This window comes from Cervus canadensis, chromosome 4 (genome assembly GCF_019320065.1).
Source record: "Cervus canadensis isolate Bull #8, Minnesota chromosome 4, ASM1932006v1, whole genome shotgun sequence".
Taxonomy (NCBI): domain Eukaryota; kingdom Metazoa; phylum Chordata; class Mammalia; order Artiodactyla; family Cervidae; genus Cervus; species Cervus canadensis.
In genome coordinates, this window is record NC_057389.1 from 41,014,616 (window position 1) to 41,037,419 (window position 22,804).

At 41.0% G+C, this 22,804-nt stretch overlaps 1 protein-coding gene across 4 annotated transcripts; it reads right to left on the reverse strand.

The window, feature by feature from the left end:
- Positions 1-204: 204 nt before the first annotated feature.
- LOC122439646 (hepatitis A virus cellular receptor 1-like) lies at positions 205-10,522 on the reverse strand. 4 transcript variants are annotated; one of them, XM_043464873.1, is made up of 4 exons: positions 10,281-10,522; positions 5,923-5,980; positions 3,565-3,897; positions 205-753 (listed from the first exon to the last, which is right to left on the reverse strand). In XM_043464873.1, the coding sequence occupies exons 2-4, from the start codon at positions 5,966-5,968 to the stop codon at positions 734-736; spliced, it is 399 nt and encodes a 132-aa protein (XP_043320808.1). In that variant the 5' UTR covers positions 5,969-5,980; positions 10,281-10,522; the 3' UTR covers positions 205-733. The 4 variants fall into 4 exon arrangements, with proteins under 4 accessions (XP_043320808.1, XP_043320806.1, XP_043320807.1 ...); XM_043464871.1 differs by having other exon boundaries at positions 10,257-10,522; XM_043464872.1 differs by having other exon boundaries at positions 5,923-6,118; positions 10,281-10,521.
- Positions 10,523-22,804: the final 12,282 nt, after the last annotated feature.

Genomic DNA, 22,804 nt, shown 5'->3' on the forward strand with positions numbered 1-22,804 from the left:
TGAATGGGGATGCCCAGATAGGTGGTAAAATATTATTTCTGTACATATCTGGAGGGTATCTCTGGAAGAGATTAACATTTGAATCCGTAGAGTGAAGAAGACCTCCCTCACCAATTCAAGTGAGCATCATCCAACCCATGATCCCAACCAGTGCAGGTGAGCATTATCCAATCTACCCAATAGAACAAAAAAGCAGAGTCAGGGCACATTTTGCTCTCTTTGCTTTAACTGAGACATCCATTTTTTTCCTTCTCTTAGATATCTGCACTCCTGGCTCTCAGGTTTTTGGACTCAAATTAGGATGTATTGCCCTCCCCACCCCTAATTTTCAGAAGTTTAGATTTGGAGTAAATTATACCACTGTGTGTCCTGGTTCTCCTGCTTGAGGGGCAGATTATGGGACTTCTCAGCTTCCAATCCCAAAGAAAGGCAATGCCAAAGAATGTTCAAATAACCATACAATTGCACTCATTTCACATTAGAACAAGGTTTTACTGAAATCCTTCAAGCTAGGCTTTAGCAGTACGTGAACAGAGAACTTCCAGATGTACAGGCTGGATTCAGAAAAGGCAGAGGAACTGGAGATCAAATTGCCAACATACGCTAGATCATAGAAAAAGCAAGGGAATTCAAAAAATGTCTACTTCTACTTCATCGACCATGTGAAAGCCTTTAACTGTGGATCACAACAAACTGTGGAATATTCTTGAGGAGATGGGAATACCAGATCACATTACTCGTCTCCTGAGAAACCTGTATGTGGGACAAGAAGCAACATTTAGAACCAGACATGAAACAACGGACTGGTTCAAAATTCAGTTCAGTTCAGTTCAGTCACTCAGTTGTGTCCGACTCTTTGCAACCCCATGAACTGCAGCATACCAGGCCTCCCTGTCCATCACCAACTCCAGGAGTTTACTCAAACTCATGTCCATTGAGTTGGTGATGCCATCCAACCATCTCATCCTCTGTCATCCCCTTCTCCTCCTGCCCTCCATCTTTCCCAGCATCAGGGTCTTTTCCAATGAGTCAACTCTTCGCATGAGGTGGCCAAAGTTCTGGAGTTTCAGCTTCAACATTAGTCCTTCCAAAGAACATTCAGGACTGATTTCCTTTAGGATGGACTGGTTGGATCTCCTTGCAGTCCAAGGGACTCTCAAGAGTCTTCTCCAACAACACAGTTTAAAAGCATCAATTTTTCAGCACTCAGCTTTCTTCACAGTCCAACTCTCACATCCATACATGACCACTGGAAAAACCATAGCCTTGACTAGATGGACCTTTGTTGACAAAGTAATGTCTCTGCTTTTTAACATGCTGTCTACGTTGGTCATAACTTTCCTTCCAAGGAGTAAGTGTCTTTTAATTTCATGGCTGCAATCAACATCTGCAGTGATTTTGGAGCCCCAGAAAATAAAGTCTGCCACTGTTTCCATTGTCTCTCCATCTATTTGCCATGAATAGATGTGAAGTGATGGGACCCATGAAGTGATGGGACCAGATGCCATGATGTTAGTTTTCTGTCTGTTGAGATTTAAGCCAAATTTTTCACTCTCATCTTTCATTTTCATCAAGAGACTCTTTAGTTCTTCTTCACTTTCTGCCTTATGGGTGGTGTCATCTGCATATCTGAGGTTATTGATATTTCTCCTGGCAATCTTGATTCCAGCTTGTGCTCCTTCCAGTGCAGCGTTTCTCATGATGTACTCTGCATATATGTTAAATAAGCAGGGTGACAATATACAGCCTTGATGTACTCCTTTCCTATTTGGAACCAGTCTGTTGTTCCATGTCCAGTTCTCCCTGTTGCTTCCTGACCTGCATATAGGTTTCTCAAGAGGCAGGTCAGGTGGTCTGATATGCCCATCTCTTTCATAATTTTCCACAGTTTGTTGTGATCCACACAGTCGAAGGCTTTGGCGTAGTCAATAAAGCAGAAATAGATGTTTTTCTGGAACTCTCTTGCTTTTCTGATGATCCAGCAGATGTTGACAATTTGATCTCCAGTTCCTCTGCCCTTTCTAAAACCAGCTTGAACACCTGGAGGTTCTTGGTTCATGTATTGTTGAAGCCTGGCTTGGAGAACTTTGAGCATTACTTTACTAGTGCGTGAGATGAGTGCAATTGTGTGGTAGTTTGAGCATTCTTTGGGTTTGCCTTTCTTAGGGATTGGAATGAAAACTGACCCGCTCAAAATTGGGAAAAGAGTATGTCAAGGCTGTATATTGTCATCCTGCTTCGTCAACTTACATGAGAAGTACATCATAGGAAATGCTGGGCTGGATGACTCACAAGCTGGAATCAAGATTGCCTGGAGAAATATCAGCAACCACAGATATGCAGATGATACCACTTTAATGGCAGAAAGTGACGAGGAACTAAAGAGCCTCTTGATGAAAATGAAAAAGAAGAGGGAAAAGCTGGCTTAAAACTCAACATTCAGAAAACTAAGATTACTACACAGCAAATAGATGGGGGGAAAAGTGGAAATGGTGTCAGATTTCATAGTTTGGGGCTCCAAAATCAATGTGAATGGTGACTTCAACCATGAAATTAAGACACTTGCTCCTTGGAAGAAAAGCTATGACCAACCTAGACAGCATATTAAAAAGCAGAGACCACAATTGGCCAACAAAGGTCCATAGAGTTAAAGCTATCCTTTTTCTTGTATGGATGTGAGAGGTGGACTGTAAAGAAAGCTGAGGGCTGAAAAATTGATACTTTTGAACTGTGGTGTTGGAGAAGACTCTCGAGAGTCCCTTGGACAGCAAGGAGATCCAAACAGTCCATCCTAAAGGAAATCAGTCCTGAATATTCATTGGAAGGACTGATGCTGGAGCTGAAACTCTAATACTTTGGCCACCTGATGTGAAAAACTAACTCATTTGAAAAGACCCTGATTCTGGGAAGTATTGATGGTGGGAAGAAAAGGGGACAACAGAGGATGAGATGGTTGGATAGCATCCCTGACTCAATGGACATGAGTTTGAGTAAACTCCTGGAGTTGGTGATGGGCAGAGAGGCCTGGTGTGCTGCAGTCTATGGGTTGGCAAAGAGTTGGACACGACTGAGTGACTGAACTGAACTGAACAATGTATATACAACAAGACTGTGTTGACTGTTGTCAAAATATCTATCTTATATATGTGAAATTCTCTGTAAGTTTTAAAATGTTAAGAAAAAACATTTAACAATTCTTTTAAGATATGATCTAGAGAAAAGGGCAGTTCTTCAAATGGAATAAATTTAGCTCCATGGAAATGTTCACTATACTTCAGTGTGGAACAGTAAATGCATTTTCATTAAGCAACTAGAATTCCTGAAGCATTGCTTTAGGAGATGCTGACTGGAAAGATGCTCTAGCCTATGATCCTGAATCAAGATTAGTCTTAATATTTCACTCCAGACAAATACAAGTTATTCTACTGAAGAGTTATTAGAAAACAAAACTATAAGAACCTCTTGTTTCCCTATTAAAGGAAGGGGAAGTTAATATCAAACAGAAAACTCTTATCTCTGGGAACCTACAGAAAGTGATCAAAGGAAGTAGGAACACAAACTCACCTGTCCATATATTCAACTCTTGAATGATTTCTATATCATTGAACCACCCTCTTTTCTCAATACGGCAGCAATACAAGCCACTGTCAGATGGGACAGCATTCTCTATGGTCAAAGACAAATCCCTTTCACCAATATTTCCTTTTAGTTGATAACGTCTGTCCTTCTGAAAACTGACTTTGTATCCATCAGTCCAGATGATGTTACTTCCACAGCTCAGCAAAGAACATTCCCCTCGGCCCCAGCATGCGGTTGTGATTTCTCCAGTATATGAGCAGGGTAGCCTGACAGACTGACCCTTTACTCCAGTCACTTGATGGTAAGAGGTTACACCATCTGTAAATAAAGAGAAACCAGAGCATGAGAACATGCGGTCTCAATATTTTAATTTTAATAAGTTTAATTTTTTTCATATAGCTTATTTGGTTTGAAATTATGTGACTGTATCTTGAGTTTTTAGAATTTAGTATAAGCAAATTTCCATGTTAACATGTTCTTCAGCAGCATCACTATTTACTAGATGTGATTGAAGATGAAAGATCATAGAAACATTTTTCTCGCTTGATGAAAACATCCTATACTTCCCAATAGGACAGATTTTCTAGAGAAAATATCAGGATAAAAGTCAAATATATGTTCAGCCTTTTTGGTGAATATGATCAAAATTTTTTCCAAAAGATTTGATTGAAACAAATGACATCTAGTAATGCATGATTATGTGGCTATTCATCCTGTACTTGACTGGTGTCTGTTTATTAAATATGTAAAACATACTGGTGGCTTTTCCTTTCTCTTAGATTCAATCACTGTCTTAACTGAAATCTGGTTTTGAAACTATATTGCACTCAAAGTTTTGATTTTCAATTTTTATTTGAATTTTCCAATGGCCATTGAACATAGGCACTTCATAATACCCTCCTTTATTTAAATTTTAAAAAACAGGTCTAATATTTTATTAAACATCATTGACTAGAAGGCAGAAGTCTTGTAAACTCTTTTGAAGTCAGTTCTTAGTAAAATGAGTTTATAATACTTTTAGGAGAAATCAAGTCTTATGGGCTTTAGGGTCATTCCAAAAAATTCAAGCAGGGATCCTTTCTTGAGCAATGTACAATGAATCACAGTCCACTTAACCCAGGCAAAACCAAAGAATTGGAGAACATTCAGTAAAATACAAAATTTTGCCTCTTAGAAACAAACAGGCAGGAAAACTCTCACCTGTGGCAGTGGCTTAAACACCCTGCATTGGCAAAAAGTTCCTGAAACAAATATGAGATTTAACAGCTAATCATAGTCAGGACTTCCCTGGTGGCTCAGACGGTAAAAAGCGTCTGCCTACAATGCGGGAGACCTGGGTTCGATCCCTGGATCAGGAAGATCCCCTGGAGAAGGAAATGGCAAATCACTCCAGTACTCTTGCCTAGACAATCCCATGGACGGATGGAGGAGCCTGGTAGGTTATAGTCCATGGGGTCGCAAAGAGTCCAAAAGGACTGAGCAACTTCACTTTCACTTTCATAGTTAGGACTGGGCTGTGAGTCTGGGAAATGCTTTGGGAATAAGACATTCATTGTTACATAGTATAAGAGTATTTTCTTCACTGGAATTCTGATAATACTTAATTTTGCTTAATATCATTTTGGGATCACAAAGCTAATGCATATTAATTTTAAAAATTTGTTATAGAAGTATAATTTTAAATTGTACTTTTATTCATATTCCACCTCTAAAGATTGTTTTTAAATTTTAGGATATATCTATCACTAATTTTCTTCCCTCTCTCATAGAATGTTTTGAATTAAAATATTTTATCTAATTAAAAAAAATTTTCCCATATAGCACAGATGGGGAATCTTAGTTCCCCAATGAGGGATGGAACCTACACCCACTTCATTGGAATATGGAGTCTTAAGCCAATGGAAAACAGGGAAGGTAACATATTTTCTTTTTTAAAGAAATAGTTGCATATGGTTAAAAAAATAAAAAAGCACAGAATGGTACAATAAAGGACTCGTCTCCTTCCCATCCAGCCCCATTTCTTCTTCCTGTTCCCTTCCATGCCATGATAACAATGGTTGCTGTTTACTACATACACATGAGTAGCTCATGCATACACATGAACACCACAAATGGCAGCATATGCACTGTATCATGCCTTGTTCATCTAGCTCTAGATTTTATAATTCTTAGTGTTTAAGCAATTTCTTTGGCTTAAGGTTTCAGCCTTGTTCTTTCCTCACTAGTTGACCCCGTTATTTTTAAACAATGCCCTAGAAATCTACCCTGCTTGACCATACCTACATACCCTCTACATTCCCCCATCCTCAGGGCTTCCAAAGCACAGCCCACCTGTTCACCTACCTGTCAGAAGGAGTAGGAGGCCCAGGATGGCTACCCAAGGGTGCATGATGCTATTGGCCTGAAGGAAAGAGAAGGTTTTCTGGTTTGTATGCTTCCAGGCAGATGGTATCAGATTGGACACCACTAGGTGCCTTTCCAGGGGTTCCAAATAGCTCAGGTTCCTTATGCCTCAGCACAGAAACAATTGAGCCAGAGCCTGAGGGATGATAGATGAGAAGTGATCCATTAAAATAGGATGCTTGTAAGACTTACAAGGAGACAGGTGACCACTGTGCTGCTTCAAGTACTTGTGAGTTACATTTGTATAACCAAAGGAAGAAAGAGAGGGGAGAAGACCAGCTTCCTTTTCACTGCTAGTCTTCTTGGATGGGAGAATGTTTGATCCTGGATGGTGCATCCGGCACTGTCATGGCACTATGGAAAAATTATTCCAGGTCTCAGGACAGTGAGGGTTGTTCAGTTTGAAATGTCACATATCCAACTCTGGCAAATGTTTTAATCTCTACAAATATCAGTTTCCTCTCCTCTATAATGAATATAATAATAGAATCACCCCAAACATCTGGACAAGGGTTCACAACAAGATAATGCTCTGAAAACATCAAACCCAGCCCTTTCCTATAATAAGCACCCAGTAGCTATTGTTTATTATCAACAACTCCAAGAATAATAGTCTGATATTATTATAATAGTCTGATATATTGATAGTCTGGAATGCTCCCCTATGAGATGTTACATACGAAAGCTTCAGCATAGTGGCAAGTCCCTATTCAGCACTTACACTGTATCATCACAGTAATGATTATTTGATAAGAGGGAGGTGCCAGTCATCAGACACTGTTGAGACCTGCACGACAACAGGGTTTCCGAAAGCGCAATACGGCAAGAGAATATGAAACAAGACACAAGAATTCAGAGAAAGGTGAGGATCAGGGGACCAACACTGCTCCAAGGTGAAGGTGCTGAAACTGAATCCAAGCCAGCTTTATTATACTTTCAGCCATGAATGAAAGAATATGCGGGGAGTTAAACTATAACTCATGTGGCCTTTGGAGCCAAAGAACAAAATGAACACTAACCACTGAGTAATTAGGAAACAGTAATCAATAACAAATCAGTAACTAAGACTAATATTCTTATCTAGAGATTTTCCACCAGATATGTAAAACATGTGACTCTGAGACGCCCATTGAAAAACAGGCTGGGGTCAGTCTTCTGACCCCAAGATCATATTTGTTTTCAAGATTATGAACTGTTCCCTCTGGACTTGTTCCAAGAGTCTCATGCCTTATAGCATCCAGTTTATCAATAATTATAAATTTCTTTTGCGGCCCTTGCCAGGGCCTGCTTTTCTTTTATTCTTCCTATCTCCTACATCTCCCCCTTTTTGATTTTGCACATGATGAGAAATGGTGAGAAATGCTTGTTGCTGTTGTTGGCTTCATTGTCTCTTGATCATTCTTCTCCAGGCTATACAGAAAAATAAACACATAATTAATAGCAGTCCCATAACCAGAGCAATTCCATATCCAACTGTCTTGATCTGTTTTAAGGGATTAAGAGAAAAAGATTATTAGCAACAGTATCAAGAAAACCTGATCCAGAAATTACACAAAGATTTTTATTAAAAGCTTTTAATATATCTTGTTGTAGATATTGAATATCTACAGAAATATTATCTTGGTTCAATTGGTGTTGTTTAACTTTATCCCATTTGAATTGAGTCTTATTATATTTGAAAGCCGTTACACAAAAGGAAGTATAGTTCCAATCACATCTTAGTCTCACCTGTTTTTGTAAACTGACTAGTTGATATCCTAATAAAATAACAGATTTTTGAAGGTCGGCCACTTGGGAGGCCAACTTTCCATCAATTTTTTGTTGAGTGGTCCAAAGAAAATTGGCATCTTTATGCCATTCTTATACAAAATGAACTGTTTGACAGATTTATGAAGAGCCATTCCGGCTATGGCTGCCGTAGTGGTAATAGCTATAATGCCTAAGATGGCAGCAATTAGCAATCCCAGAAAATGTTTAACACATTTAAGGTTTTTCAATATTTCTTCAATAACATACAATGCAGGGCTTTCTTGCCAAGGTCATTGTAAATCGACTGGAACCCATAGCCAGGTCTGGTTTTGAGAATGTAAATACTCTGCCAACTTTCATTAAAAGGAATGGTTTTATTTACACATGTATAAAATGAACAGGTAAGACATGTTACTAATCACAAATTGGGATCATATTTTGCTGGTCTGATCATAAAAACAAAAGGAATTCTTACACAAGTCTGAATAGTGTGGGTAGAGATTTTTGTAAAATTAAAGGTAGCTTTTCGGTCATTTAAAATATATTCAGTATATGGTTCCTTCCAAGTGATTAGTTCTTTTAATGCCATGGGTATTTTCCATATTTCATCATGAATAGGATAATGATCTAAAGGAGGCACAGGGGGAGCTAATCCTATCCCATGCCATATGAGGGGTTGACTAGCATAAGTACTAATTGTCTTATCTTTATATACCCATGGGGAAGACACTTTAGATTCTATAAGTTTGGGGTTCCTCAGGGTCCCCAATCAATAATGGAGCCTTCTGCAACATTTAATAATAAGTGACCTTCTGAGCCTTTGCATAATTTCCATCTAAACCAATTTTCAATACCATGGCTAATTTCAGCAACACAATCAGGAAGATCAGGTGGATTCATCATGCTGGAAGTCTCTTCTTTTTCTAAAAAAGTAAGGGCAGTTAACAGAAAGAGGGAAGTCTTATCATCATTTGATTCTTTGACAACTGACAGCCACTTTTGATACCCTGTTTTAAGACATATACTTCCAAAACCAATACAAATAGGAGTGGCATCAGAGCCAATAGTATAATTTATCAACTGACTACCTTCTTCCTTTATAGTCTTTTTTCATGTGTCCCAATTTTTCATTTTGGTGACATCTCATATCTGTCTTTTTATTAGCTTTAGATAATGCTTGAGCCAGAAGTTGCACTTTATATGGTTCTGACCCAATATCTTGGCAAACTTTAAGATATTCTTCTAGAGGGGCACCCAGTGCTTTGAGAGGCTGAATCACCTTTTTACATTCTGAGTTAGCATTGTCATATGCAAGAACTTGAATCAGCAAATCTCTCAAACCAGGTTGTGCAACTATTTTATTTAACTCTTGACATAACCTGACAATAAAATCTACATAAGGTTCCGCATTTGATTGTTTAATTTGTGTAAATGAAATCAAGGCTTATCTGGGTGGATTTCTTCTCTCCCAGGCTTTTAAACATCCTTCTCACTTGAGTGAGTAACTGATCATCAAATTGTAACTGAGCTTGAATGCCAAAATGTGCCCCACTACCCATTAATTGATCGAGTGTTATATCAACTGGCAGGTTGGCTGTTGCATTTCTGCGAGCTTGTTGATTTGCTTCATCTTGCCACCAGGTCCTAAACTGTAAAAATTCTGAGGTGGATAGACAAGTTCTGGCTATCATTTCCCAATCACAAGGAATTAACTGTTCAGCTTGTGAAAGTCCCTGAATTAGTCCCATGGTATAAGGAGAATTAGTTCCATATTGGGTACATGCCTGTTTTATCTCCTTTATAGTTTTAAATGGTATGGCATTATAATCATAATGCATTCCTCCTTGTGGGAATTGAGGATCTGGTGGGATTTGAGTTACAGCCACAGGGAGAACTAAAGCATCTTCATCCCCCTGCAACTGTGCCATACAAACTCCTTTTGTAAAGGCGTCATTTTGTTAGGCACAGTTATCTGTGGTTTAAAAGCAAATCCATCATCCCAAGGGGTTTCAGGATTGAAAGGAGGGGGCTCGACCAAAGGTGCAGTTGGTCGAGTGACAAAGATCTGTTTTGACTTCTGTCATTCTTTTGGCTCTTCTTTTTCATTTTTATTGTTTCTCTTCCTCATCACCTGTTATCATATAAATTCATTTCCTCCATTTGTTCTTGTATTTGTTCTCCAGAATCCCCAGAATCCAAGGTTTCAGTTTGCAGCAGTCCTGAAGCTGTGCCAATAAGATTCCCTACTGACCATACAGACAGAAGAATCTTTTTGCCGCGTGGGTAGGCACAGCGCAGGCAACACATAACTTCTTCCCATTCCTCATGCCTCAAAGTCCCTTTATCTGGATCTAGCCAGTAACAATATTTTTCAATGGCAGAAAACAATTCTTTAAAAGAGGAGTAAGATATCTCGACCCCCGAACTTTTTAACAAAGTTTTTAACACTTACATATAGTCACTATGCTAAGAAGGATTTTGCCCCATCTTTACCCTGATTGACAAATCCGCAGGGGTGTACTTACAGCGTACTTTCCTTCTCCGCCTACCTGGCCGGATTTCCCTGCGTTCTCTGCTGCTAGGAGCTAGCCTCACAGGCTGGATTCACTTTTGGGTCCCTGTTTGGGCGCCACTTGTTGAGACCCGCTCAACAAGCAGGGTTTCCAAAAGTACAGTACTGCGAGAGAATATGAAACAAGACACAAGAATTCAGAGAAAAGTGAGGATCGGGGACCAACACCACTACAAGGTGAAGGTGCCGAAACTGAATCCAATCCAGCTTTATTATACTTTCAGCCATGAATGAAAAAATATGCTGGGAGTTAAACTGTAACTCATGTGGCCTTCAGGGCCAAAGAACAAAATGATCATTAACCATTGAGTAATTAAGAAACAGTAATCAATAACAAATCAGTAACTAAGACTAATATTCTTATTTATATATTTTCCACCAGATACATAAAACATGTGACTCTGAGACTCCCGTTGAGAAACAGGCTGGGGTCGGTTTTCTGACCCCAGGATCATATCTTGTTTTCAAGATTATGAACTGTTCCCTCTGGACTTGTTCCAAGAGTCTCATGCCTTATAGCATCCAGTTTATCAATAATCATAAATTTCTTTTGTGGCCCTTACTGGGGCCTGCTTTTCTTTTATTCTCCCTGTCTCCTACAAGACACCAATCCCCACCAAGGCATCTGTAGGTCCACCCAGCCCCACATTTCCAACTTCCTGTTAGACATCACCCAGGGGCACTTCAAACTCAAGATCACCCAAATAATTTTCATTCTTCCTTCTGGGGTTCCTTCACCAGTGAACCCATCACATCACCTACAATCCCAAGTACAGAGAATCAGTCATCCTTCCTTCTTACTCCAGTCACCAGCTCATCTCAATTCCAAGTCCTAATGGCTCTAGCTCTGTCCCTTCTCTGCTGTTACTGCTGCTGTCACTCTAGCTTGTAAACTCCTCTCCTGTCTGAGTAACACCGGGAGCCTCCTGGGGAGCCTCTCTGCCTCCAGGCCTCCTCCTCTCCAATACAGCTTCCACAGTCTTGCCAGCACAACATCTCCAAAAACAGAGCTGAAAGTGCCATTCCCTTCTCCAAACACATGAACAGTTTCTTAGGACCCTGGGGTCAAATCTAAATTCTTCAGTCCATCAATCAAAGCCTTTAACAACCTAGGCTACTCCTAGCTTCCTGTCTCTGTTAGATTAAACTAGACTCTTAAACAATCACAGAGATTCCATGCTCCTATAAGTCCCCCTATCTCTGCTCAGACTGTTACCCCTCCTGTTCACTCTGCTCAATGAAATGTTCTCATCCATGAAGAACCAATTCAAGGATCTTTGAGAGAAATCATCCCGGCCCTCTTTTCCCAATTAGAATCATTCTCTCCTTCCTTTGGTTCCCCAGGGCACTTCTTCATACTTCTACCCCCAAACAAAGCCCACTGAGTGGTTATTTGCTCACCCCAGCCTGTGTATTCCACACCTTTATGGACAGAGGTCAAGACTGCCTCATTTGATATGTTGTGGTCCCTGCATAGAGAAGCAACCAGGTAAGCCATGCTTAATGAATCATAGATTTGAAAGGCATTCACCAAGTATCATGCTACATATTTCTATGTATCCAAATGAAGTCCCAAGAAAAAGATAAAAAAATCTCATCTCCAACCACTTTTCCCTCTAAGAATCCTTTGATTTGCTGGAAAGGCCAGCTTGCTCAGACCGTGGAGCTTCGGCTGTTTTTGTAAAACAGAGAGGTCTGGTAAGAGAATAAATGCTCCTAAAAGTTCCCCAAGCCCACTTTTCCACCATCCAACCCTGAGACCAAGAAAAACATATTGTAAGAACATCAAGGAAAGAAAAATGTGACTATTATCAGAGCAGTGTTCACTTTATTTCCAGTTTTCCTGGATTTACAGCCAAGTCATGCACATTTGGGGTACATTAAAAACTGCTTGGACTTCATACTGTTGATGAGCATGAAGATCCAATTCAGGGCTGAGAAAAAGTGAATACTGATACTTGAGGAACAAATAGGAAATCCTGCCCTCAGGGTGCTCTCCTGAGAGATAGTTGCTGCCAGTCATGGGACAAACAATAACTGTACATGGGATCAGAAGAACTGGCCTCTGGTCTCAGCAATCAGGGTCCCTAACTCACTGCAAGCCCTCTCTCACCTCACTGGCCTTTTCTGGGCCTCAACTTAATATCAGTTTCCTACTGACAACATCACCCCCAGGGGTCTATGGGCCCAAATTTAAACCATCTGAAACCGAGGAATGAGTCAGCTCTCCCTCTGCTTTGCTGTGTGATCTTGGGAAAGTCGCACCATGTCTCTGAGCTCCATTTCTAGGCAGCCACAGAGCGGAGGTAAGGATTTGCCAGCCTGGGTAGGGCTTCTTCAGATGGTGTCTGCAGACCAAACACATTCAGAGTAGGGGAGGGCCCTAGAGCAGGAGATCCATCTTTGAGATGTCTTATAAAATAAATAATACAAGTCAGGAAGCCCTTGCATGGCATACTTGACCACAGCTCTTTTTCCAAAAAAAACAATGTCTGAGCCTAAATCATAGGCTCTCTATTGAGTGATGTGAGCAGGACAAAACAAATGAGAGGCATCAGAAGATTAAATATGTTCATCCGGAGGAACAAAACCTAGAGAGGAATAAAACAGAGTTCTGTAGAGCCATGTAAAAAGGTGTCAGTGGAGCTTTCAGAAACTCAGATTTATTCTAATCGTGAGATTTTTTTTTTTTTAATTTTTGTCTCTTCCCCAAGTTTGTAATTTTGCCACCCATCAGCTGTTCCCCTGGTGTGATGAACAATGGGGAAAAAAATCATAAAACCAAAAAATGTCTCTGTACTTGGAAGGAACCAAGTCAGCTGGGATCCAGTAGATGTGGCCTCTTGCTCTCCAGACGGCCTGGCCTGAGAATGAAGGTGTGTGAGTAGGAAGAGCAGCAGAGATGCAGTGAGGAGAGGGGGTGGGAGTCCAGGCACTGTCCTCATGCATTTCCTAAGTCAACAGCCCCATGAAACATGTACTATCATCTCCATGGTACATTTTGAGGAAAGAGATTTATAAAAGCTTAGAACAAGAACTTGAGATTTTAAAAGAAAAAATAAGGCATACAATGGTGGAGCTGAGACTTACACTTTTCAGTTGAGGTCTTTTAACCTCCACCTAGAGCAACCCAGAAGACTGGGAGGGGAAAGGACTAGCAAAAACGGATTTGGGATATTATTGAGGTAGTAAAAGTGAGGCTGAGGCATAAACACAGGGAATTTACTCTTAGGTCACTGGATTTTGTTTAGGAAATGACTTAGTCGTGTGGGTCTCCTCATGCTGGCTTCATGCTCCTGACTCAGTAGAGATGTTGAGTCTGTAGGAAACAATTTGGGACCATTTCGCACATCCTGTGACCAAATGAGAAATGAAATTAATCCTCAGGCTCAATGGAATGATCTGAGTTCCCATCTAACTGAGGTGTAACAGTTCATATTCCCCTAACAGACTGCATTTACCTGGGGCTAGGAAACCTATGGGAGAAGGCAATGGCACCCCACTCCAGTACTCTTGCCTGGAAAATCCCATGGACGGAGAAGCCTGGTAGGCTGCAGTCCATGGGGTTGTGAAGAGTCGGACACGACTGAGCGACTTCACTTTCACTTCTCACTCTTATGCATTGGAGAAGGAAATGGCAACCCACTCTGGTGTTCTTGCCTGGAGAATCCCAGGGACAGGGGAGCCTGGTGGGCTGCCGTCTATGGGGTCGCACAAAGTCAGACACGACTGAATCGACTTAGCAGCAGCAGCAGCAGCAGCAGGAAACCTATGAGAATGTAAATTGTGTTGTTGTTATTGCTGTTTGTCTGTGTTTGAATCAGGTTCCTCATCATTTGGGGCTTTGCAGAATTCTTGGAGAATCTAATAAGAGTTCTAGACTTTTATGCATACACAGTTATATGTGTGTGTGTGTGTGTTTATGTTTAAAGTGGCCTTCAACCATCCACTTGCCACCCAAAAACTAAATGAAGAAACTAACAAGGAATTGGGAATATTTAGTCAAGGCAACAAAAATCCCACAGAGGCATGCAGGTTCTTTCAACAGTTTGAAAGCATTTTTATGCAAATGAAGTTTTATTCAATAAGTGGTTCCAGAGGGTAGATGGGGCAGGGGCACTGGCTTGATGTCAGAATGGCACCAGAATAGAGCAGACATGAGTGAAATCAAGGCCTATCATCTACCAGACAAGCTGTATAACCCTCATGAATTCTAAAATGTAAGTGATAATGATATCTATTTCATAATATTTTGTCAGAAACCAAATGAGCTAATACACATAAAATGTAGAATGTTGAAACAATGACAGACTTCAGTATGTGTTAGCTTCTCTAATAAACTCTTTGATCCTCCATATCTTTACTTGTAAAGTGGGAATAATATTTACACCTGGCTAGAAGGTCATTGTGAGATGTAAATAAGAGAATACGTGTTAAAACCCTTATACAACAATACCTACCTAAAGCCTCCGTATGGATTATAAATGTTTCATTACAAATACTATAGGGGAAAAGGAAGGTCAATGACAAAAATAGGATATTTTATTTCAGACTAGAAGATAAGGCAAAATAAAAAAGTATCTAAAAGTATGGAATCAGAGCTAGACTTCCTGGATCTGGCAATCAAGGCTTTGCAGCCTTGAGAAAGCTATGTCAAAGAGAGACAGAAGCATTGCTAAGAGGGATTGATGACATGGCCCATGAGAACAGTTGACCCCACACCAACACATGATCTGTGCTCAGTAAACCCTGGTTGAGTAGATGTCACAAAGGGACCAAGAGATCTCCTCTTCAACAGTGCCACCTATGGGTATGGTCACAAGTGTTCTCTCTCCCAGGATTTATCAAGTGAAATGAAATTATCAGGAGAAAAATTTTATAAAAGATATTAAATTTAAAAGCACACACATTTCTTTGAATCTAGCATTTCTCCTTCTTGGTCAATGCCCTAGCTGGAAAGACACTTACTTAATCACTTAAAGAGATACCTACAAGGATGCTCAGTGCAGATTATTTAAGAATGAAGCTTTGGAACAACTAAGTGCCCTTCAATGGGCAATGGATACTATAAGTATTCATGTAAAAAAAAAATGGCCTGGGTGAGGCAGCATGGCTGCCCAGTCTCTCAGTCCTGTCTGACTCTTTGCGACCCCTTGGACTGTAGCCTGCCAGGATCCTCTATCCATGGGATTTTTCCCAGCAAGAATACTAGAAATGGCAACCCATTTCCTCCTCCAAGGGAGCTTCCTGACCCAGGGATCGAAACTGTGTCTCCTGTGTTTCCTGCATTGTATGCGGATTCCTTATTTCTGAGCCACCAGGTAAGTACAAAAGACTACACAACAATTTAACATAGTGATGGAGCTCTACATGGACCAATAAAGAAAGTGGTCCAATGTATAATGTTAGGTGAGTAAACATGCAGAAGGCTGAAAGTATATTTCAGAACTTTACACATAATGCTGTATATTTCCATAATTCCATACATCAGGGACTAGGAAAAGATCTGAACAGTCATCACCTTCAACTAATATCAATCATTAATCTGGAGAGGAACTGGGATTAAAGACAGGGAGTCAAAGAGCATGCTATTTCTACATTTTAAAAAATTAATCTCTAACGAAAATATATTTTTGAACTGTCTGTATAATTTAAAATAAATTAGTAACATTTTGAAAGATAAATGTGGGTTTTTCCTACTAGCAGTCCTAGCTTTAGATCCCCAGACTGGTTTCAGAAATGAGGCAGAGAAGGGAAGGAGCCAGCGCTGATGCTCTTAGCCTGTTTCACTCTTATCCCAGCTTGCAGGAGGATGTAGGCTGTGACCACAGTGCTACCCAAAGAGCAGAATCCTAGACAAGCAGGCAGGTGACAGACTGTTCCCATGGCCAAAGGCAAATCCCTCACAGCAGCACAGTTCCCCTATCTCATGATTCAGAAGTCACCAAGTCATTCACTTCCTGCATCAAAGTTTGGGATTTCAACTGAAGAACCCAAACTTTAGACACCGGGGGAAAAAAGGAAAGGAGAAAGCAAACTTAAGTAAATGGCTGTATTCCTATCTGGGGGGCCCCACAGTTGCCCTAAACTGACTTCTGTCATAAAAAAAAAAAAAAAAAAAGAGCAAAGGTTTACTGAGTAAACCTTTTATTTAGTACATGGCAGACAGTGTTCTATGTGATCTATATGCACTCTCTCATTTAATCCCCAGAAAGAGATAAGGACTGGGGTTTCATTATTCCCATTTGACCAGTGAGGAAGCCAAGGCCCAGAGAGATTAAGGAACTTTGCCAAAGTCACACAGCAGAGAAGAGACATCATGCAGTGGACATCAGAACACACACATGAACCATTCTACTTCACTGCCCCCCTACATTCTACTCTCACAAGCATTCATTTACTTACCTCATGGAAGTCTGTTTTCCTCTTCCTGAATATAAGCTTCACTAAGGTAACAACTACCTTTTGTATGTCTACTAGCTAGCCAGGCACTCATCTAAATTTCATATGCATGAGGTTACACAACAGAGGCCGGAGACCCCTAGGGGAAAATAGTAGCAGCTGATAATCAAACCCAGGCAGTCCCCTCTAGCACCTCCAAGGATTTAAATTATTTTCAGGATATTCTCTGCCCCTGGACCCTAGTAAACACCTTAAAAAGTCTGGCTAGAGGGAGGAAAGGACAAATGAATGAAAGAACACTCCTTCTACTATCAGAGTCCAGGGGTCTAGTGAGTTCACCCTCTGGGGCTTCAAGGAAGAAGACCAGGGCATTTGGAAATGGGATGAGACAGCCGAGCTCCACCCAGCCTAGAGTGGACAGGCAAATATTCTAGAGATGATCTACCATGGAGAACTGCACAAATGAATCAAGTCAATGGTCTCCCTCACTCTCTAAAATCCACAAGGAGGAATAAGCCACAGACACTGTCTTGACACCAGTGTGTCCCAGGAGGGCTTCATGGCTCACAGGACCCAACAGTCATCCCTAGTCATCTGACTCGGTGACACTCTGTTCAGTGTTTCCCCTCAATCCAAGGGGAGAGGAAAGAAGGAGAACCACATCCACGTACCCTTGGATGTGAGCAAGGCAGTGTCTATGAAATCGCCTCTGTCCTTCTCTGAGAGGTCCTGGGGAGGACACGTTCTGATTCTGGATGAGAGAAAAGTATGATAAGTGCATTTAAAAAGAAGTATTTGTGCTGAGTGCTGGGATTTGGAGCTATTTTTATAGTTGTCTTTTTACTTTTCTATGTTTACTTCAAATTTTTTTGCCAATGATTTTAAGAAATTTTTAGAATCTAGGTGAAAAACTGCAAATCTTGTATTCTAAGATGATGATTTTAAAGACCAAAGGAATAAAATTTACATATAAAAATTGGCTTAGGGTTCATGGACCTTAGGTCACTACTCATAGTATAATGGGTTTAGCCAATTCAGTGCTATAAAGTTATTTAAATTAATCCAGCTCCTATCGAGGGAGCAAAAATGCCTAAGTCTTCAAACTTTCTCATGATTCTTTTCTGAAAATCTTACCTCAGAATCAGAGGTTGAAAGATGGTGGGAGCTCTGGTAAGTCCCCATAATTATTGGAGCTAGTGACTCAGTGAAAGTTCCAAGATAGAGTATTAAAAAGGTTTCAGGAGGAAGGGAGGGACAGAGGAAGAATAGAGAGAGACAGAGGGGGAGAAGGGGAGGGAGAGAAAGAACGGAAGGAAGAAAAAAGACAAGTAGAATCAGTTCTGGGTCGTGAAGATCTTTTTGTACAGTTCTGTGTATTCTTGCCACCTTTTCTTAATATCTTCTGCTGCTGTTAGGTCCATACCATTTCTGTCCTTTATTGAGCCCATCTTTGCATGAAATGTTCCTATGCTATCTCTACTTTTCTTGAAGAGATCTCTAGTCTTTCCCATTCTATTGTTTTCCTCTATTTCTTTGCACTGATCACTGAGGGAGGCTTTCTTATCTCTCCTGGCTATTCTTTGGAACTCTGCATTCAAATGGGTATATCTTTCCTTTTCTCCTTTGCTTTTCGCTTCTCTTCATTTCACAGCTATTTGTAAGGCCTCCTCAGACAGCCATTTTGCTTTTTTGCATTTGTTTTTCTTGGGGATGGTCTTGCTCCCTGTCTCCTGTACAATGTCACAAACCTCCATCCATAGTTCATCAGGCATTCTGTCTATCAGATCTAGTCTCTTAAATCTTTTCTCACTTCCACGGTACAGAACTTCACGACACAGATAATCACAAAGGTGTGATCACTCACACTCACCGCTGGACATCCTGGAATGTGAAGTCAGGTGGGCCTTAGGAAGTATCACTATGAACAAAGCTAGTAGAGGTGATGGAATTACAGTTGAGTTATTTCAAATCCTAAAAGATGATGCTGTGAAAGTGCTGCACTCAGTAGGTCAGCAAATTTGGAGAACTCAGCAGTGGCCACAGGACTGGAAAAGGTCAGTTTTCATTCCAATCCCAAAGAAAGGTAAGGCCAAAGAATGTTCAAACTACCGCACAATTGCACTCATCTCACATGCTAGTAAATTAATGCTCAAAATTCTCCAATCCAGGCTTCACAAAGTTCTGGGAGGCCCCTGTCTTTGCCTGAATGGGCTTGTGGCAGGATTCAGGGCCTTGAGAGTGTAAAGCCAGCAGAACCCAGAAGACAAGAAACAGTAGTCTGCACCTGACTCCCACCCCTGCCGTTAGCATCGCTGCTGTTCACGAGGAAGAAAAGCCAACCATCCAAGTGTATTTCTTGTTGTTTTTTGGTGTATAACGCTGCAGTCCTACGAGGACTTCCTTTCGAGTTTCTGGCGTTTTCAGAAGAAAGAGGGGAAGGAAAAGGAGAAAGAGAAGAAGAGAAAGTACTGTTTGGTATCACTCAGCAGTGTTTGTCTCCCTTGAGAAGACTCCAGTTTAAAATACAGATTAGCTCCTACAAAACCAACCCAGGCTGACTTCTCTCTTTGATGGTTTCAGTTTCGGGCTTACCCATCACAAATGATTGTAACACAACAGGATTCTGTCAGACCAGGGTAGGAATTTTGAATATTTACCTGCAATTTCCAGCTCTAGGGAATAATAACTAGGAGAAAAACAGCATTAACTAAATTGCAGGATATAAAAACATGCTGAATTTCCCCCCTCCTAGTTTTCTGCTCCTAGGCATTCTACAAGTCACTTTCCCTTGAAACATGCTCTTGTATGAAATTATAAACCTTACAAAATCTGTCACATTTCTCCTTTTGCCTTGAGTGCGAGGAAGCTTGGGGGAAACAGTGATCAACTTCAAGAATGCCTAGCCTGGATATTTGTTACATTCGGGCCTCCTCTATGTGTGGCTCTGTATTCTGCTTCTCTGGGAAGTTTTCCCGCACAGGTGCCTTTGCACCCCTGCGGACGTTCTCCCCGCCCTGGGACACTGCTGTCACTCCCTGCTCTCTGCCTGCCTCCTATTCCTTCTCCTCCACCTCCTCTGACTTCCTCTTTCTGGACACGCAGCCCTGGGTTTCTTGTACACTCTGAGGTCCTGATGACTCCCAGAGCAGGATCTCCAGCTCCAACTTCTTCCCCAGTTTGATTCTGATTCAACTCCGTCAGCTGCTTATTATGCAAATTGTGTTTGCATTGTCCTTGGGGTACCTTCCATCAGTGACTCTAAGTTTGAGCTCCTCACCTTCTCCCCCTGCCTTGCACATCTACTCTTCCCAATCTGCTGACACTGGGTCAGGCAATGGCCCAGTGTCACGAGGAGGAATAAGCTTCAAGTTATCTGAGACTCATTTCAGTTCTGAGACTAACTCAGCTTTGAGTTATCTGAGACTTATCTCTTCCAGGAGATAGTGAAGGACAGGGACGCCTGGGGTGCTGCAGTCCATGGGGTCACAAAGATTGGACACGGCTTAGCTACGGAACAACAACAACCCTTCTCTAATGTGCTGTAAATTTCATGCGGGTGGGGTCATGCCATATTCATCTCTGCATTCTTATAATGCCCAGCACCATGCTTAGCCCTTGGTAAATTCTGTTTTCCTGGTTGAACTCAACTATGTTACAAATAAATGATTCCATGTCTCAGCTTAAATTTCACATTCTCGAGAATGTGACCCTCGAGAACAGGTCAGCCATCCTTATGATATATTCCTCTGATATCTTATACGATTTCTGCCCAGAGTTTTGCACAATTACTTTTCCAGCTATTCACAGTATTTGTTTAGATTTGGTTGTCTGTACTAACTTGTAAGGGACTTACTAAAGAGCCTTTACTGATGGCTCAAAGGTAAAAAATCCACCTGCCAATGCAGGACACAACGGTTCGATCCCTAGGTCAGGAAGATCCCTTGGAGAAGGAAATGGCAACCCACTCCAGTATTCTTGACTGGGAATTCCCATGAACAGAGGAGCCTAGCGGGCTGCAGTCCCTAGGATCACAAAAGAGCCAGACAAGACTTAGCAACTAAACAACAACTAAGTTGTAAATTCCATTGAGAAGGCCAACAGTACGGCTGGAATAGTGCATGGCCTATTATAAATGCTTAATAAAAATTTGTTAACCGATAGACTGAAAATTTTTCCTTCAGGATAAAAGTCCTGAATATACTACTGGTGGTTAAAGAAAAATTAAATTCAATTGCCTGGTGGCCTAATGATTCACTCTACCCATCTATAAAATGGAGATGCTCCTGGGGGATAATATTAGACAGCAGATGAGCTTTAGATAGAAACATATCAAAACAAAAATGGATAAATAAATTATGCAAAAAAGGAAAACCAGGATTAAAAGATTAAGCATATCAACTAAAATGTTTCAGGATGTAGCATTTTATTCTCCCATAGGAAATATAAGCATTATTTTCTCTTTCTCCTCAGCACCTGAGACATCATTTCTTGTGCAAAATGAAATCGAACCAGAACAGGTAAAAATTTGTACACTCTGAAGTATTTTGAAGTATATGTTTATGAAGTATATGAAGTATAGAGTTATAAAATCCACAATAAACGTTTGCAGAAATGGATTAGGGGGAGCATATCTGTCCAAGGGCAAAATGCATTACAACTGTTATGAAATAGTGAAGGAATCTGTAGACACTCTTGGCAGAAATGACATTGATATCATCAATTCTAGATGTATAGATGCTTTGAAAAGGAAAAAAGAAATATATATATATATAAACATCGAAACCATTCTGCGGCCCCTCTGGTGGCCCAGGATCAGGGACATCCTAGAGCATCAACACCGGTCTCCAGCATTCCTCTTATTCCCTGAGCTTATCCGTCATTCATTTTTATTATCACAGAAGTGACTCAAACTGCTTCACGGGAATCCTTCAGGCAGTATAAACAGCCTATAAAGGAAAAGTGAAGGTCTCACCCCTGCTTCCTTCTTCCCTTTCTCTCTCCTCAAAGAGAGGCGACTGCTCTGCCTTTACTGCCTTGTAAGAGAAGGGACTGGCAGTTGAAGGGATGCAGGCTGGCCTGGCCAATGGGACCTGGTGTAGCCCCCAGGGAACTGGATGCTGCCCATAGAGCGGTGCTTCTCAGACTATTCGGCGTCAGGACCCCTTTATATTCCTAAAAATTAGAACTGAGAAATTTAAAACTATGAATTCATTAAAAGGGATAACAAATATGTTAACGCAAATAATATTTTATGAAAAATAAGGACTTTTCCCAGGACTTCCCTGGTGGTCCAGGCATAAAGACACTGTGCTTCCAATGCAGGGGGTGTAAGTTTGATCCTTGGTTAGGGAACTAAGATCCCACATGCTGTGTGGCGTGGCCAAGAAAACAAACACAAATAACCTACTTTTTCCTGAATGAAAAAACTATTAGTGAGGAAAGTGGCATTGTTTCATTTTTGCAAGTCTTATTAATGTCTGGCTCAGTAAGGGACAGAGGATCTCATGTCTGCTTTCATATTACATCATCAGAGCCTCAACACCTTCACATCACAGGTCATACAATCTCAACCTCTGGAAAACTGGAATGCAGGTCTCATGAAAGAATGACAGTAAAAATAACAAATAATGTGTCCTGAAAATCATTTTGATCTCATGGAGAGATCCACTGGCTATACTTTGGGAGTCACTGCTGCAGAAAATTTGAAATCGAGTTCCACTTTCTCTTTTACCTGGTTACCTCTAGAAGTCTAAGTCAGCCAGGAGAAGAACTGAACAGGGTAGGTTGAACTGAAAGGATTTAGGCGATGGCCAGCAAAGTGACTTGACAGTGGAGAGCACAGCTCACAGCAATCTGCCTGATGCTGAAGAGTTAGGAAAATTGGGGGGCTCTGGGTGAAATGTTTCAGATACACCAAGATTTTTTTTTTTAAGTTTAACTTGTAAGGCTGGCTTTGTTGTTGAGATGCGTTGGGCAAAATGTGGTGGGCTGCAGGGAGAGGGGGACACCACTGGCAGGCGTGCTGGTGATGGCAAACAGGGAGGATGATGTTGGGAAGTGAGTGGCTAATGCGCCTCCCTGTGTCTCACCAGATGAGAA

Excerpts from the sequence above, each read along its gene's own strand:
- LOC122439646 (XM_043464873.1), bottom strand. The coding sequence starts at position 5,968 with ATGCACCCTTGGGTAGCCATCCTGGGCCTCCTACTCCTTCTGACAG. Across the intron at positions 3,898-5,922 it reads CCTCCTACTCCTTCTGACAG|ATGGTGTAACCTCTTACCAT; the intron begins GTAGGTGAACAG and ends CTTTATTTACAG. Across the intron at positions 754-3,564 it reads AGAGTTGAATATATGGACAG|GTTTCTCAGGAGACGAGTAA; the intron begins GTGAGTTTGTGT and ends TCCCACATACAG.